Source organism: Lissotriton helveticus, chromosome 4_1, assembly GCF_964261635.1.
Source record: "Lissotriton helveticus chromosome 4_1, aLisHel1.1, whole genome shotgun sequence".
Taxonomy (NCBI): domain Eukaryota; kingdom Metazoa; phylum Chordata; class Amphibia; order Caudata; family Salamandridae; genus Lissotriton; species Lissotriton helveticus.
In genome coordinates this window covers 1,819,379,221-1,819,393,015 of record NC_136063.1, presented here as the reverse complement: position 1 = coordinate 1,819,393,015, position 13,795 = coordinate 1,819,379,221, and the positions used below count along the sequence as shown (strand labels likewise).

General features: G+C 45.9%; 1 protein-coding gene across 1 annotated transcript in view; it reads left to right on the top strand.

Annotated features, from left to right (window-relative positions):
• The window catches only part of ZDHHC9 (zDHHC palmitoyltransferase 9), a 301,663-nt gene that overhangs the window by 164,660 nt on the left and 123,208 nt on the right, over positions 1-13,795 (top strand). The window contains exon 5 of the mRNA XM_078688445.1: positions 11,923-12,060. Within this exon, the coding sequence (XP_078544571.1) occupies positions 11,923-12,060 (138 nt within the window). The remainder of the gene's footprint in view (positions 1-11,922; positions 12,061-13,795) is intronic.

Below are 13,795 nucleotides of genomic sequence, written 5' to 3'. Positions count from 1 at the left end.
TTCAATAAAATTATAAGACTTGATCGATAGTGCTGGTTTTCTCTCTAAAACTGGCTTGATAAGGCGATAAAGCTGGTCTCTTGCTCATCCATTCAAGATTATTACTAGGGATTGATTAGCAAATATTTTGTGAAGATGATCCAGTTGACGGATGGGTCTATAGTTCCCAGGTACTCCACTATTACCTTCCTTAACCCCTTCGACGCTCATGACGAGCTGGGCTCGTCATGAGGTAGCCTCCTCGCACGCTCATGACGAGCCCAGCTCGTCACGTAACATGCGAATCCGCAAAATCCAGCGTACGGGCGGAAATCATGCCGCACGCATGCGGTTAAAGATGGGGATGATTTCTGCCCCGTTCAGGGGGTCAGCGATGCTCACTACAGCAGTCATTCTGTTGGACAGCAGGTTTATGTAAGGTCCCCATACTTCCTGCTCAGAGCAGTAAAGGTCCTCCAGACGTTGTCAGGGCCTGGTGCTTTACATAATTGTAGTAACTTTAAAGCATTCAAGGTGTCAGTCAGTGAGAAAAGAAGAATAGCACTGGCGGAGGCTGATTTACGTGAATGGGGCCCTTAATATGTACTAGCGTGCCTGCAGCGTTATCGTTTGAATGAGTTAGTGAAGTGTTCAATCCAGACTTGGGGATGAATATAATGATCTGTGTTCGTTCTCCTATGACGACTGCCACGTGCAATAATGTGATTTTTTTTTTTCTTCTACAATCTATAGGAGATCCACCCAGTTTGCATCGTCCCAGTTTTTTTACTGACATCAATCGCACATTTATAGTTGAATCTTGCTTCTTCTAATAGAAGGCAGCTTAAAAGATTCATCTGCAAAAATAAATGTGGATTTGGCCTTCCAAAAATCACTTGCATACCATGTGGTGGGCCTAATTAATGGTGGGAGTGCTATTCAAACAGTCTTTGTACATTATTCCTTTAGGATATTGAACAAGTAGTTATGAAGGTCAACATTGGAGTTTTATGTCTAGGTAACGCCATGTAGGGAGTCGGAATAGTATTAAAAGAGCATGCCACTGTACATCTGCCCCCAGGGGGACAACGTTGGTTTACCTTTTTTTACCAGGCCAACTGTCAAAACTATGCCAAAATGCACCCGAAATTCCTCTCACTTATCGTAGGTAATGGCTGCACTATTTGGGCTCTGGGGCAACTGGCACCCAGGGAGCCCTACTAATCGGGGGCATTTCTGAAACCTAGCACCCTGGGAAAATCCAGGGTGGTGTGTTTTGGTGTGGAGCCCAGGGTGTTTTTACCCAGAAAACCCTGCAAACCTCATACTATGGGGCCAAAACACAATTTCCTCCATATTTACACTACCTCCCTCACGTGTGGGTGTGAACCTATCGCACTCGCAGCAAAGTGCCAACTTTGACCGCATTGCCACTATGCTGACTTAACATGGTCCAAGTTTTGACTGATTTCTGTTCTCAGCAATAGGCCTGGGGTGGCATACCACTTTTATTGGGAGAAGTGTGGAAATACTGGATGGTAGGAATGTGTTTAGTCCCTGTTGATTCCAGAACTTTCTGTCAGATGTGTGAAAAATGGTTTTACTTTAATTTTAGCCTAAATGTTACGTTTGTATTCTGTTCTGGGTAAGGAAAAGTTTGATCCATGCATGCCCAATCACTGCACTTTCCCTGGTAGTTTTTAGAAATGACTGATTTCCCTAGGTGCTGACAGTCCACGAGACCAAATACCGCAGTTACTGTGTAGATATTGATTATTCTTTACGCAACACAACATATATACCAGATTGGAAACAGAAATAACATGTACCTTACACAGGTTGGCGAAACATCATAGAAATGGGGAAAACGTTGAATTATCGGCACCATAAACGCACTTGATTACCTAGAAACAGTAGGATTAATCAAATAAGATGTTATGCTGACTAATGAAGTTTAGCATTTCTATTGATTTCAATTTCAGAATGTTTTCACAAACTCCACATTGGTGCAAATCAATGTTGATAAGGGTGCATGTTTGAAACTCTCAGTATAAGTACCTAACATCATAAATAACATACATTAATTTAAACAGTTTTGTTTTAAAGATTTTTAGAATTGGTTTACATGTTGCTACTGTTCGTATGAGTAGGCCATATTTGGGATTGTTCATTTTTATATAACTGTTGAGTTGATTCACTAAGAGTACTCCAATGCATTTGCATTTTCTTTGGGCTCTGTGGGTGTGTGTCTGGGTGTCTGTGCGGGTCGGTGTCTGTGGGTGTGTTTTGATGGGAGCCGATCCTTGGACTGTACCCATGAAGCCGGCGAGCATGGCAGATATTGTGGTTTCTCATGACTGGCTTGGGACACAGTGCTGGAGTAGCAAATGGTACCTGTCAAACTGGCTAGGTCACTATGCAGTTCTGACATCATCGATCGGACCAAAATCTATATCATAAAGACAATTTTCCCAAAGGAGGAGGTGTGAAGGATGAGGATTAGATTGGAGACGCAGAGGAAAGAGCTCTTACTTTTTTTTTTTTTTTTTTTTTTTTAGCTCTTTTTGCTGAATGACTTGAAATGCTTTGAAAGCTGCTGCTGTAATTGCTGATCGACTTGGACTCCTTTCCTTGCCAACAAGCTAAACTCAATGATCTGACTTTTCTTTTCCAATGAACTTGCTTACTGAACTCTTTTGAATAGATTTAGTAAGATAAACTAAATTGGAACTTTTCTGATTTTTGTTCTTTCCCCATGTTCGTGGGCATTTCTGTACAGGACTTTAACTTGATCCTTTGACCCCTTTCCAGAATGATTTTTTTTCTATTTTAACCATCCTCCTGCCGTCATTGGTAGTGGGAATCTATAATGCTTAATCCAACCTCTTTGAAATAATTTGACTAAATGTATAGTTTCATACTGCATGTTGTTGGCATTGTAACTGAGCTTATAAAATAATGATTGTATGCGTTGATTTTTGATCATTAATACAATACCCAATTTATCTAAATTTGCCAAACGTCTGTTGTGTTTCTTTAAACTGTGCTATTTAGTATCGAGTGTAGATGCGCAATAGAGTCATAGAACAGTAAAAGCAGAACTTGATGCTCTGAAAATAATCTGTGTTGCCACTGCAGAACTCTTAGTATGTATAGTTTTGGTCAGACTGAACTTCAGGAGGTTGGGTCTGCCATTGCAATACTTTATATTTACAGTATGGTTCTTAGAGTAATTTATTTCAAACCACATTTTGATCTTGTAAGTTGGCCACTATTTAATGGTCCTCATTGGATGGCTAACTACGGTTTGGACATCCTGAAGTCTCTCCCTTCACTACGACCAAGAAAGATTCATCAGAGGACTAATGCCTCTATGGGTATAGTGTAAATCTGTGTTCAGTAGAAATCCACAGAAAGGATAGTTTAGTGGTAGATAAAGTTTCTGCTGGATCACCTATATACCCAGAATGTTTGAAATTCCAGGGAAATATCTTGATCTTTCCACGTTGCATTTTGGCCCTTTCGTGTTGTGGGTGATAGGCCCACCTGCTCAAATGGGATACTATTTTTTGGGGGCAAGTATGGGAACTTTAGGTGGTAGGACTGTAGGTTCTAAAACTTTTCCTTTCAGAAAAGTATGGATGATCACATTTTTGCTGAAGTTTGACATTGCCAGGTGAATCTCAGTAAGAAAATGTGGAGGTATTCACTCAAGCCACTCTACCTTGGGCTTCCCCAGGTGTTCAGTTTTTTTTTAATGTCTGGGGTCAGGTTTCCCTGGGTGCGGACCCAACCGTGAGCCCAAATACTGTTGCATACCATATCCTCAGAAAGATTGAAGTGCTATGGAATATCTTGATCTCCCCACATTGCTTTTGGGGCCTTTCCTGTTGTGAGTGATGGGCCCAACCACACAAGTGCGGTACCATTTTTTTATTGTGGCAAGTTTGGGATCTCTCGCTGGTAGAACTGTACATTCAGGCACTTCTCATTACAGAAGAGCAATGAAAAAGAAGATTTATGCTAAAGTTTGATGGGTGTGGGGCATTTTTAGTAAGCAATCGTGTGGGTATTCACATTAGCTACAACACCTTGGACTCCCGTGGGTGTCTAATTTTCTGAAATATCTGGGATTGGTTGGTGTCCCTTAGTGCAGGCTGGTCCAGGGCCCAAATAATACTTCATACATTCCCATAAAAATGTACATTCTAAGGAGAAATCTTGATGACTCCCTGTTGCATTTTGAGGCCTTACTGTGGCAGGTTATAAACTTTGTTTTCCATTTTGCATGGAGACAAAGAAAAGAAAACCATGAAATTGTGATATGGGAAACATCAAAAGACATTTGCGAAGAGTCTGAAAAACATATCCATAAAATATGAACACAAATCATGAGGACAAAAAAGGACAATGTGATACAAAAGTACTGACAACAACAATCTATACTATACTTAATGAAAAATCAATCTTGTGACAAAACTGCAAACAATAGATACTATTGAAAACAGAGACCAAAAGTCAAACCGATGTTACGTCATTATTTCCCTGTTGTTCCATTCCAGAGTCTGTGGGGAACTAACCCACTCCGGTAGGGGTGATGCCAGACTGTAACTGAGAATCATGGGCTAATTTGTGCCGGGAGATAGTCTCTATACGGGTCCCAGATATCGGTTGGCCTGGAAGAAGTGGGGAGTAAGGTACTGAATTCTCCGCAATTCACATTGCAGAACGCTAAACTGTTTAACCAGGAGCGAAGAGTAGGGGCGCGCCTACTGCCCCACAGCAATGCTATCTCCCTTTTGGCTAATAGGAAGCCAAGCGCCGCAAATTTACGAACCTTCTTAGAGAAGTTCTCAACATACCTCAACAGCGCAATCTCAGGTGTAGGAAGGAGCGGCATGGACAATATATCACCCAAGGTGGAGTGGATTTCTAGCCAATACTGGTGTATTTTGGGACAAGTTCAGGATAGGTGTGTGAAGTCAGCAAAGGGGGCAAGACATTTCCGACAGTGGTGAGGCCGGGAATTGTCAATTCTGTGTGCGTGGGCCGTAGTGAAATACATCAGACGAAGAAATTTAAACTGAAGCAACTTATGACTACTGTTCAAAGAGACGTCTGTTGTAGTCCTACAGCAATATGCCCATTGATCATCAGAGATAGACCCACCCAGGTCCTCCTCCCAAGCGGCCCTGAGCCTAGAGTCATCAATTGGTTTCAGTGCCCCGCACTGTTTATACAATTTGGAAATCAGGTGCGCATTATTTGGGTTCTTAATCACCAAAGTGAGAAGAGGCATCTCATCCGGGGCCAACGGAAAGGAGGGGAAACCCGCCCTCAAAGCTGAGCGAATATGTGTGAGAATGAATGTGTCCATAAAGGAGCGATTGCTAAACCCGGCCTCCTCGGACAAGGAGAATACATGCCCATCTGGGAACAAGTCTCCGAGGGTGCATATGTTGAATTTCGCCAAGGTGCGTTCTACCAAAGCCACCCCTATAATGGGGAAAAGGTAGGCTTTGGGAAGGGGTAAGGCCAGGGAATATATAAGCTCTATTCCCAAAAATCTACGCAATCTAATCCAGGCCCAGCATGTGGTGGAGACAGTCTGGATGTCTCGGGGGTCACGAGGGAAGCCAGTGGGGAGAATTGTAAGGAGTCATCTCGGGAGAACCAGATCTGCCTCTGGCCGTAAATATGGTGTGCGTCTGGATGGAACCAAGCATATGCGTAGGCGCACTGCGCAACTAAATAATACAAATAAAAGTCTGGTACACCCAACCCTCCTCTGTCCGGTGGCAAGGTCAATACTTTCCAACTGACCCGGGGTGTCTTATCTCCCCAGATCAAGCGAAGCAGAAGAGAACGGAGTTGCGTGAAAAATACCTTGGTTAAGGGAACGGGAATATTATTGAAATAATACAAAAAGCGGGGCAATACTATAATTTTAATAATTGCGATTCTACCCGCCATGGATAAGGGTAAGCGGATCCATCTGGTGATCTGTGATTCCAATGTGCCGATAGTGGAGCCATAGTTGAGACGGATCACCGATGCAGCGTCTAAATGAATGTGAATACCCAGATATTTAACGGAATCATCGCACCATTCCAGCGGATACTCAAATGACCAAGGCGTAGTGCAGGCTGTGAGCGGAAAAATGACTGATTTGTGCCAATTGATATGGAGGCCGGAAAAATTGCTGAATCGTATGATTTCCCGAATCAATGATGACAAATTATCATGAGGCTGTTGAACATATAAATACCATGTCGTCCGCGTACATGGACATCAACAAAGGGCCAGTGCGAAATTGCAACCCACACTGGAGGTGGTTCTCCTGAAACTGCCGAGCCAAGGGGTTCATGGCTAAAATAAAAAGGAGAGGGGAAAGGGGGCAGCCCTGCCTAGTGCCTAGTGACAGAGGGAAAGGATCAGATAAAGTACCGTTAAGAAGCAACTGGGCAGTGGGTTTAGTGTATAGAAGAGTAACAGTGGCCACGAAACATTCTGGCATTTCCATTCGACGCATGACTGAAAGAAAAAAGGGCCATTCAAGGGAGTCCAAGGCCTTCTCCACGTCCAGTAGAATTGCGGCGGCCGGCGTGGAAGGATCAATATGATGCAGTACAGTGAATAATGTACGAAGATTGAGAGAGGTGGACCTGTGTGGAACGAAACCAGACTGCACAGGGCAGATGACAAATTCCATGAAGAGCGATAGTCTAATAGCAATGACTTTGGCTAAGATCTTGTAGTCCAAATTTAGCAATGACAGTAATCTGTATGAGCCGCATTGCATGGGGTCTTTCCCGGGTTTAGGCAGTAAAATAATCACAGCTTCCCGAAACGTCGGGGGGAGGATACCTACCTCCAAGGCCTTCGCATAGACCTCGACCAAGCGCGGGACCAGAAGGTCCTTGTACGCTTTATAAAAGTCAGCCGAAAAGCCGTCCAGCCCGGGGGCAGATGGCGCGCGTAGGGCATCGATCGCTTCCTCGATGCTGTCAGAGGTAATGGGGGCCAGAAGGAACTCCTGCATGTAGCGTTCCAGATACACCAGAGCCACCTCAGATAGATAATCTTCCTGACCGCCGAGATCCCCGGACAGGCTCGAGGCATAAAGGGTCTTAGAATATGTAAGAAACAACTCACAGACCGCTGGGGTAGAATGAATGGGGGAGCCGTCTAGTCCTGCCATAGAGATGATACATGTGGGGCCCCTAGGGGGGCGTAGCGTGTTGGCCAATAGGCGACCCGGACGTTCGCCTTTCCCATACCACCGCGCCACGCAATGTAACTTAAACGACAGTTCCCTATCAGCCGCGTCCCGAAATTCGACACATAATTCCATACGGTGGGCAGAAAGAGAATCGGAGGGAGAAGCGAATAGTTCGCTGTCTGCCGCAGCGATTTGCTTTTCGATCTGATCTAAAGTAGAACGCAGATCGCGAAGGACTCCGGCATGTTTAGAAATGCAGACACCCCTTATGTAAGCTTTAAAACCCTCCAATAAGACCACCCACGTGTCGACCGTGCCCGTGTTCAAATCAAAATAATCTTCTATAGCCTGTCTTACCTCCTCACTGAAAGCGGGGTCCATTAAGGCCCGGCCGGGAAAACGCCATTGCCTCTCATAACCCCTCTCACGAGGAATAAATAGCTGAAGAACTGGGCAGTGGTCGGAAAGAGTGCGAGGGAGAGTCTGGAACTAACCAGCCAGCCACTCCAGGGGAGACCAGCCAATAATCTATTCTGGTCCAGGTGTTGTGAAACCCAGAGTAATGAGTGAAAGCAGGATGGTGTGCGTGCAGATGGGACTCTGTCTACTAAGGAATACTGTATGCAAATCTCACGAAGGGCTAGACGGGCATGGGGCTTGGAGTCCGGAGTAGAGGCAGTGCTGTCTCTAGAATGGTCCAGGAGAAGGTTAAAGTCCCCACCCATGATCAAGAGCCCTGCGTCTACGGCGAGGAGGCGAGTCAACAGGGAGTGATAGAATGAGGGAGAGTCAGTGTTTGGACCATACACGCATACAAGTGAAACCCTATGACCCATCAACTGACCAGTGACAATCAAGAACCGGCCCTCGGGGTCACGTTGTGTGACATAGTGTGCAAACTGGATCCTTTTATGTACAAAAATAGCGGCGACTCTTGAATATGAACTGTAAGCATAGAAGTACCTGTGTGGACCCCAACCGGAAGCCATAGAGTTGGCGCCTGTGTCTGCCAAGTGGGTCTCTTGCATGAAGAGGATATCAGTCTTATGCCGTGCTACATAGTTCAAAACCTGTCGATGTTTCCTATTATTATTCAGGCCACGCACATTCCATGTTAATAACAAAAGCCCGGAAGGACCGTGCACATTTCCCAACTGCACCATATATACAATACAAAAAAAGGGAAGTCCGTGTAAAAATGCATCACATCATATAAAGCAATCCTCATCGTCTGTAAACTAAAAGTTCCATCAAAAAACAAAACCCTCCCACCACCCTCCACCCACCCTCTCACTACCCAGAAAGAGGAACACCCTAACATCGCATCCCAAAAAACAAACGCCACGCCAGTCGGGCAACCCAGCAATCAAACCGAGCAATCGAATAGCAGATAAGTATGCCAACGAGCCAAAGACAATAAAACACTATCGGGGCCAATGAACTATACGAGACTGTACTCAGCCGTTCCCCGTCTGAGAAAAGAGGTCCACACTGGCTTGTGAGGTCTGCAGTGAAGGGGAATAGGGCCGTGAGCTGCCAGATGCCCCACTTTTGTTATTCTTGAAGTCTCGGAAGAATTCCTGTGCAGCATGTGGAGTGTCGAAGATCCTCGGCCTGCCATCAATGTCGACCTCGAGACGAGCTGGATAAAGCATGCCATATCGGAGCCCCAAATTTCTAAGCATGGCTTTGACACTCTGATACTTTCGCCTGTCCTCCTGCACCATGACCGTGAAATCTGGAAAGAGAGACTGTAACCCTGCCACTGGATCTCGCCCTTCTCGCGGGCCGCTCGGAGGGCAGTGTCCTGATCACGGAAGTTCATAAGTCTTGCGATAATTGGTCTAGGAGGTAAGCCTGGTTTGGGGCGAGGGCCTAATGATCGATGAGCTCGCTCGACAACAAAGCCTTGGGTGAAGGATTCTCTTCCGAACAAGTCAAAGAAGCTGCTCCACGAATGTGTCTAGTCGGCCAGTGGCTGTTGTCTCCGGAACACCGAGAATGCGTATGTTGTTGCAGCGCCCCCGGGCCTCCAAATCTTCGTTCTTTATAGCCACTTCCTTAAGGATCATCTCGACCCTCTCCAGCCGCTTCAGAGAGGAGGAGGACCAGTCTTCAAGATCCGAAACTCTGGATTCCACCACGTCTAGCCTGCGATCGTGACCCTGGACCTTCGTGTTCATGTCAGCCAGCTTTTTATCCAGGTCATCGAAACGGGCATCAAGGGACTTTAAGCCAGCTCTCATTTCGGCTATCATGGCAGCAGCCAGGGGGTAGAGTCGGTTTCTTCCTGATGGGGTGCGGCTTCCGCGGCAGAGTCCGACGTGGAAGCCGGCGGCTTGTCAAATTGGAGCTTGGGCTGCCTCAGGTCCTTCTTGACCATCGTAGCGAGCAAGTTGCAGCCAAATTTCGATGAAGATGACCAATATCAATTTCCACTAATAGGGCACATGTGCGCAGCCAGGCCAGAGGGCAGGAGCGGTGGCGAACCACTGATCTTAGGGCAGGAGCAGAACCGCCCACGTGGTCAGGAATGCAGGCCCTGTGGAATTAACGGCAAAATCCAGGCCCCCAAACGAACAGCGTGCCAGTAGCAGCAGAGGCGCCACCAGAATGGAGCAGCAGGAAGGACCAGCACAGCACCAGGCGGGACTGTCGTCGCCGTGTGAGTTTGGTAGAACGGCCGGGGGATAGTCATGTGGCGGTCTGCAATGGCTGGAAACGATCAATGTGCACCCATGTGCAGGATGGGCTCGGGCACAGCAACCCCTCAGGCAGGATCAGAAGTGAAGGTAGGGCCAATCGGCAGGGACGGCCGCCAATCTGGGGATCCCGGCAGCCATCAGCACAACCGGGCGATCGGGTCCTCAGGTGCAACCTAAAGGGGCCCCAAACCGGAAGGAAAAGGGGACTAGGAAGGTCCCCAGCCCAACCGGTCACAGAGCGCCCTCCAGGCGCCGAGGAGGAGGAGGGGGGGGGGGAGCACGAACGCCCACCACCAAACCAGACCCCCACCCTAACCCCAGATCACCTCGCCCGCACCCTGGGCCGGCCTGCTCACCTACTCTAGGCCCCTGCTTCCGCAGTGCTATAGGCCAGAAGGCCAAAGGAACTGCACCAACTGCGGGGGCCAGGCAGGGGAGAGGCAACCGGGTGGCGGGCCACGGGAGCAGGCCCCGGGGCAGGCGGGAGCAGGGAAAAGCGAACGGGCAGGGAGAGGAAAAGGGCGAGGACTCGCCCAGTCTCCGGCGGCACCGAGATGAAGTCAGGAAGGCCCAAGCCGGAGCCCAGTGGCATCAGGCTCCAGCGATGTCCCAAGGAGCACCTCAGCTACTACGAAGGCATCAAACACAGGCGCCGAGCCCTGCGCTCACAGGGAGGAGGTATTCGCGTGTTAAGAGGCTCGCTCAACGCAGGATCGAGGCTGCTGACATCGCCCGACCGGCGGAGCTCTAGTCGGATGCGGCCATCTTGGTCGCCTCCGTAGCCACGCCCCCTACTGTGGCAGGTTATACACCCACCCACACATCTGGACGCTGTTTGAATTGAGAGAAGGGTGGGAACACATAGTAATAGAACATTTGTTATCCATTCAGAGTAATAGAACATTTGTTATCCATTGAATAACCCTCCATTGTTGGCCTCCAAATTCTGTGTACATGAAGGAACACATTTTGTAGCGCGTCCCGTGAATCACATAACCATATGGGTTACTCTGAATTAAGTGCCTTACAAATAATCACAATTCCTAAGCTCCCATTATTGGGAATATTTTAAAAATAGAGGCCTTTCATACCCATTACAGTATGAATTAATTAATGACCTGTACACAATGAGAAATCATTTCAGCTGTAGCTCGCTTGCTAACTGTGGATACTGTGTTTTTGGACGGCCAACAAACTATGTATCCCGCCGACCAAAAGAGTCTGACAGACCTAGCCTTACATTACTTTTGTAGAACTGTAATGGGGGGCAGGGGGAAGAGTACATATGAAAACATGGTCACAGATTTCTATTTTTTCCTTCTTACTTTCAATACTTTTTGATTGTCATGGAATGTCCCTCGAATTCCCCTGTTTATCCATCTGTTTCACATCTTATTAACTTAAACTGCGAAATATGTATAAACTATAAAAATCTGAATTATTGACTTCCAAAGAATCTGCAAAAACTGGTGAAATGCTTTCTTTTTTCCTGCTCTACCTGATCCAGATAGCTAGGGTGAGGGAAATCTTAGCGTAGCTGACATTTTATTGATGACATTTTGAGAACAACAATCCTTTCTTGTGCAGCCCACTCTGAATAAGACTCAAAAGTCTCACAGTGCAATATCCTTTTTTGGTACATAGGATTAGAGTAGTCTTTCAGACCAATCCACGTTTTGTCTTTAAATATAGTTCTTAAATTGACCTACACTATCTGTGCCACACTACGTCCTAATGACTAGCTGGAATAGGGTTCCTATGTATATTTATTGAATTATTGATCTAAAAGACAAAGGTTTGTTTTATCTAACAAAACCAATATTGCATTCTGTTTGTAGATCACATTTATTTGTTACTCGTGAGCTCAATGTACATTGCATTCTCACTTACTGTGCACACTGTAAAAAGAAGAGAGGGGTACTAATGGCCAAACCAGGCTAGCCTATTGCAGGTGTCTTTTTTACACTGCAGTTGACTGCATTTTGCATTCTGCTGATGTTTTTATTTTTCTTACAGAACGCTTTGATCACCATTGTCCATGGGTTGGGAACTGCGTTGGCAAAAGGAATTATCGTTACTTCTACCTCTTCATCCTCTCCCTTTCCTTCCTCACCATCTACATCTTTGCCTTCAATATTGTCTACGTTGCCCTGAGTAAGTTTTATTTTCTGTATTTCTCCACTGAGCCAAATAATCTGTTGGCGGATGGTGCATAGCAGCTAAGCATTTAAAGCGGATTAAAAGTGTGGTTGCTGGTGAAAATGTAACCTAATTGACGAAATTCCCAGAAAATGTGTTACCTCTTCTCCGTTTTTCTGAAGTCCTGCACATAGTATTTTGTTACTGAGAAACGTGCACTTGTATGCCGACTTTTGATTCACATGTGGAGTCCGGAGGTCTCTGGGTTACACTGGTAGCCTTATGTGTTGTATTACATATCCATGTTAAGCTGTAGCCTAATGAATGCATTTGCAGCTTAAATTCTCAGAAGGTTGTATCTGCCCGAATGAAGTAAAGTCCTCACTTTTGACATGTTAACACAGAGGACTAAAGTTTGATAATGACTGTTGGAATGAAGAGTCCATGTATAACTTTGGGCAACTGTGCTGTTCAATGACATTTTTGTGTTAACTATTGATTTTCTCCCTAGTAAGCTGAAGAGAGAAGTGGGTCCTCTATGAATTGACCAGGAGGCTTTCAGTTTGTGGGGACACTCAAAGTGTGCATTTCTTTTAGATGGCGACTACTACTGCTGTTTATTATGCAGATTTTATAGAGTGCACCGTCACCTGGGAGAGTATCCTGGCACTGAGCAGGTGTGATTCTAGCCACACCTAGGGCTTAGTAGGACTACTGGAAAAGCCAGGTCTTCAGCTTCTTCTGGAATTCAAGAAGTGAGGAGAATGCTCTTATGTGTAGCGGCAGGTCAGTCCACACTTTATGAGCAATATAGAGGATGGCTAGACCACCAGATCTGGTTTTCCGTATATGAAAGGAATGTGTGCAAATAGTCTGGACGAGCAGATGCGTCTATAATGTTTGTGAAAGCACATTCCATTGTTGAGGTATGCTGGGCCAGTGTTATAAGGTGCTTTGAAAGTGTAGGTGAGGAATTTTAATTGTTCCTGTTTGTGAACTGGGAGCCAGTGGAGCTCCTTCAGGTGCAGTGTGATAGAGGTGTGGCATGCAAGGTTAAGGGTGCTTCTAGCCGCTGAGTTCTAAATGGCCACCATCCTTCTGGTCAGTTTTTTGTTGATTCCAGCATAGAGGGTACTCTCTCTGAGCAGTTAACTGTACCTATGGTGTGATTTTAGTAAAGGGACAGTCCTTGTTACCTGTACTCCGCAGAAGGAATGCTGGCTATTAGCCACAATGGACTAGCCTGTTGAGATTCAGTAGAAAGTGTCCTGTCACCAGATATTGTCTTTTCACTCCAGAAGACACTTTTTTGCTTGCCAGGTTTGGGTGGGACCTTTCTTGGCTTGTTCAGAAACCCAGCTCCTCCAACCAGAATTGCTGTGAAAGAGATTGCTGCCTCCTAAAGTGTAACATCTCGAACATGTGAACATTTTGATGTACCTTTGAGGCAGATTTGGGTACTGCTGTTTCCCTGATCCTTTCGCATGGAATGCAGGCTGTGATGTTCTCAAGCTCGCACTTGGGGTTTGCAAACACTTTAGATTGGATGACTTGTCCATTGGCCCCACAACAGTGATTTTCGGGTGCACTTAGCGGTTAAATGCATTAATAGTGTTGGGATTTTATTGATCGCCAAGAAGGAGCTACATTTTTCTGGCTTTCTTTGTTCATTCTTTGAAATGTAGTAATTTTTTCTTGTGCATAAGTATTGTTTTTTTCTTCAAAGTAATGACTAGACCATGTTACTAAG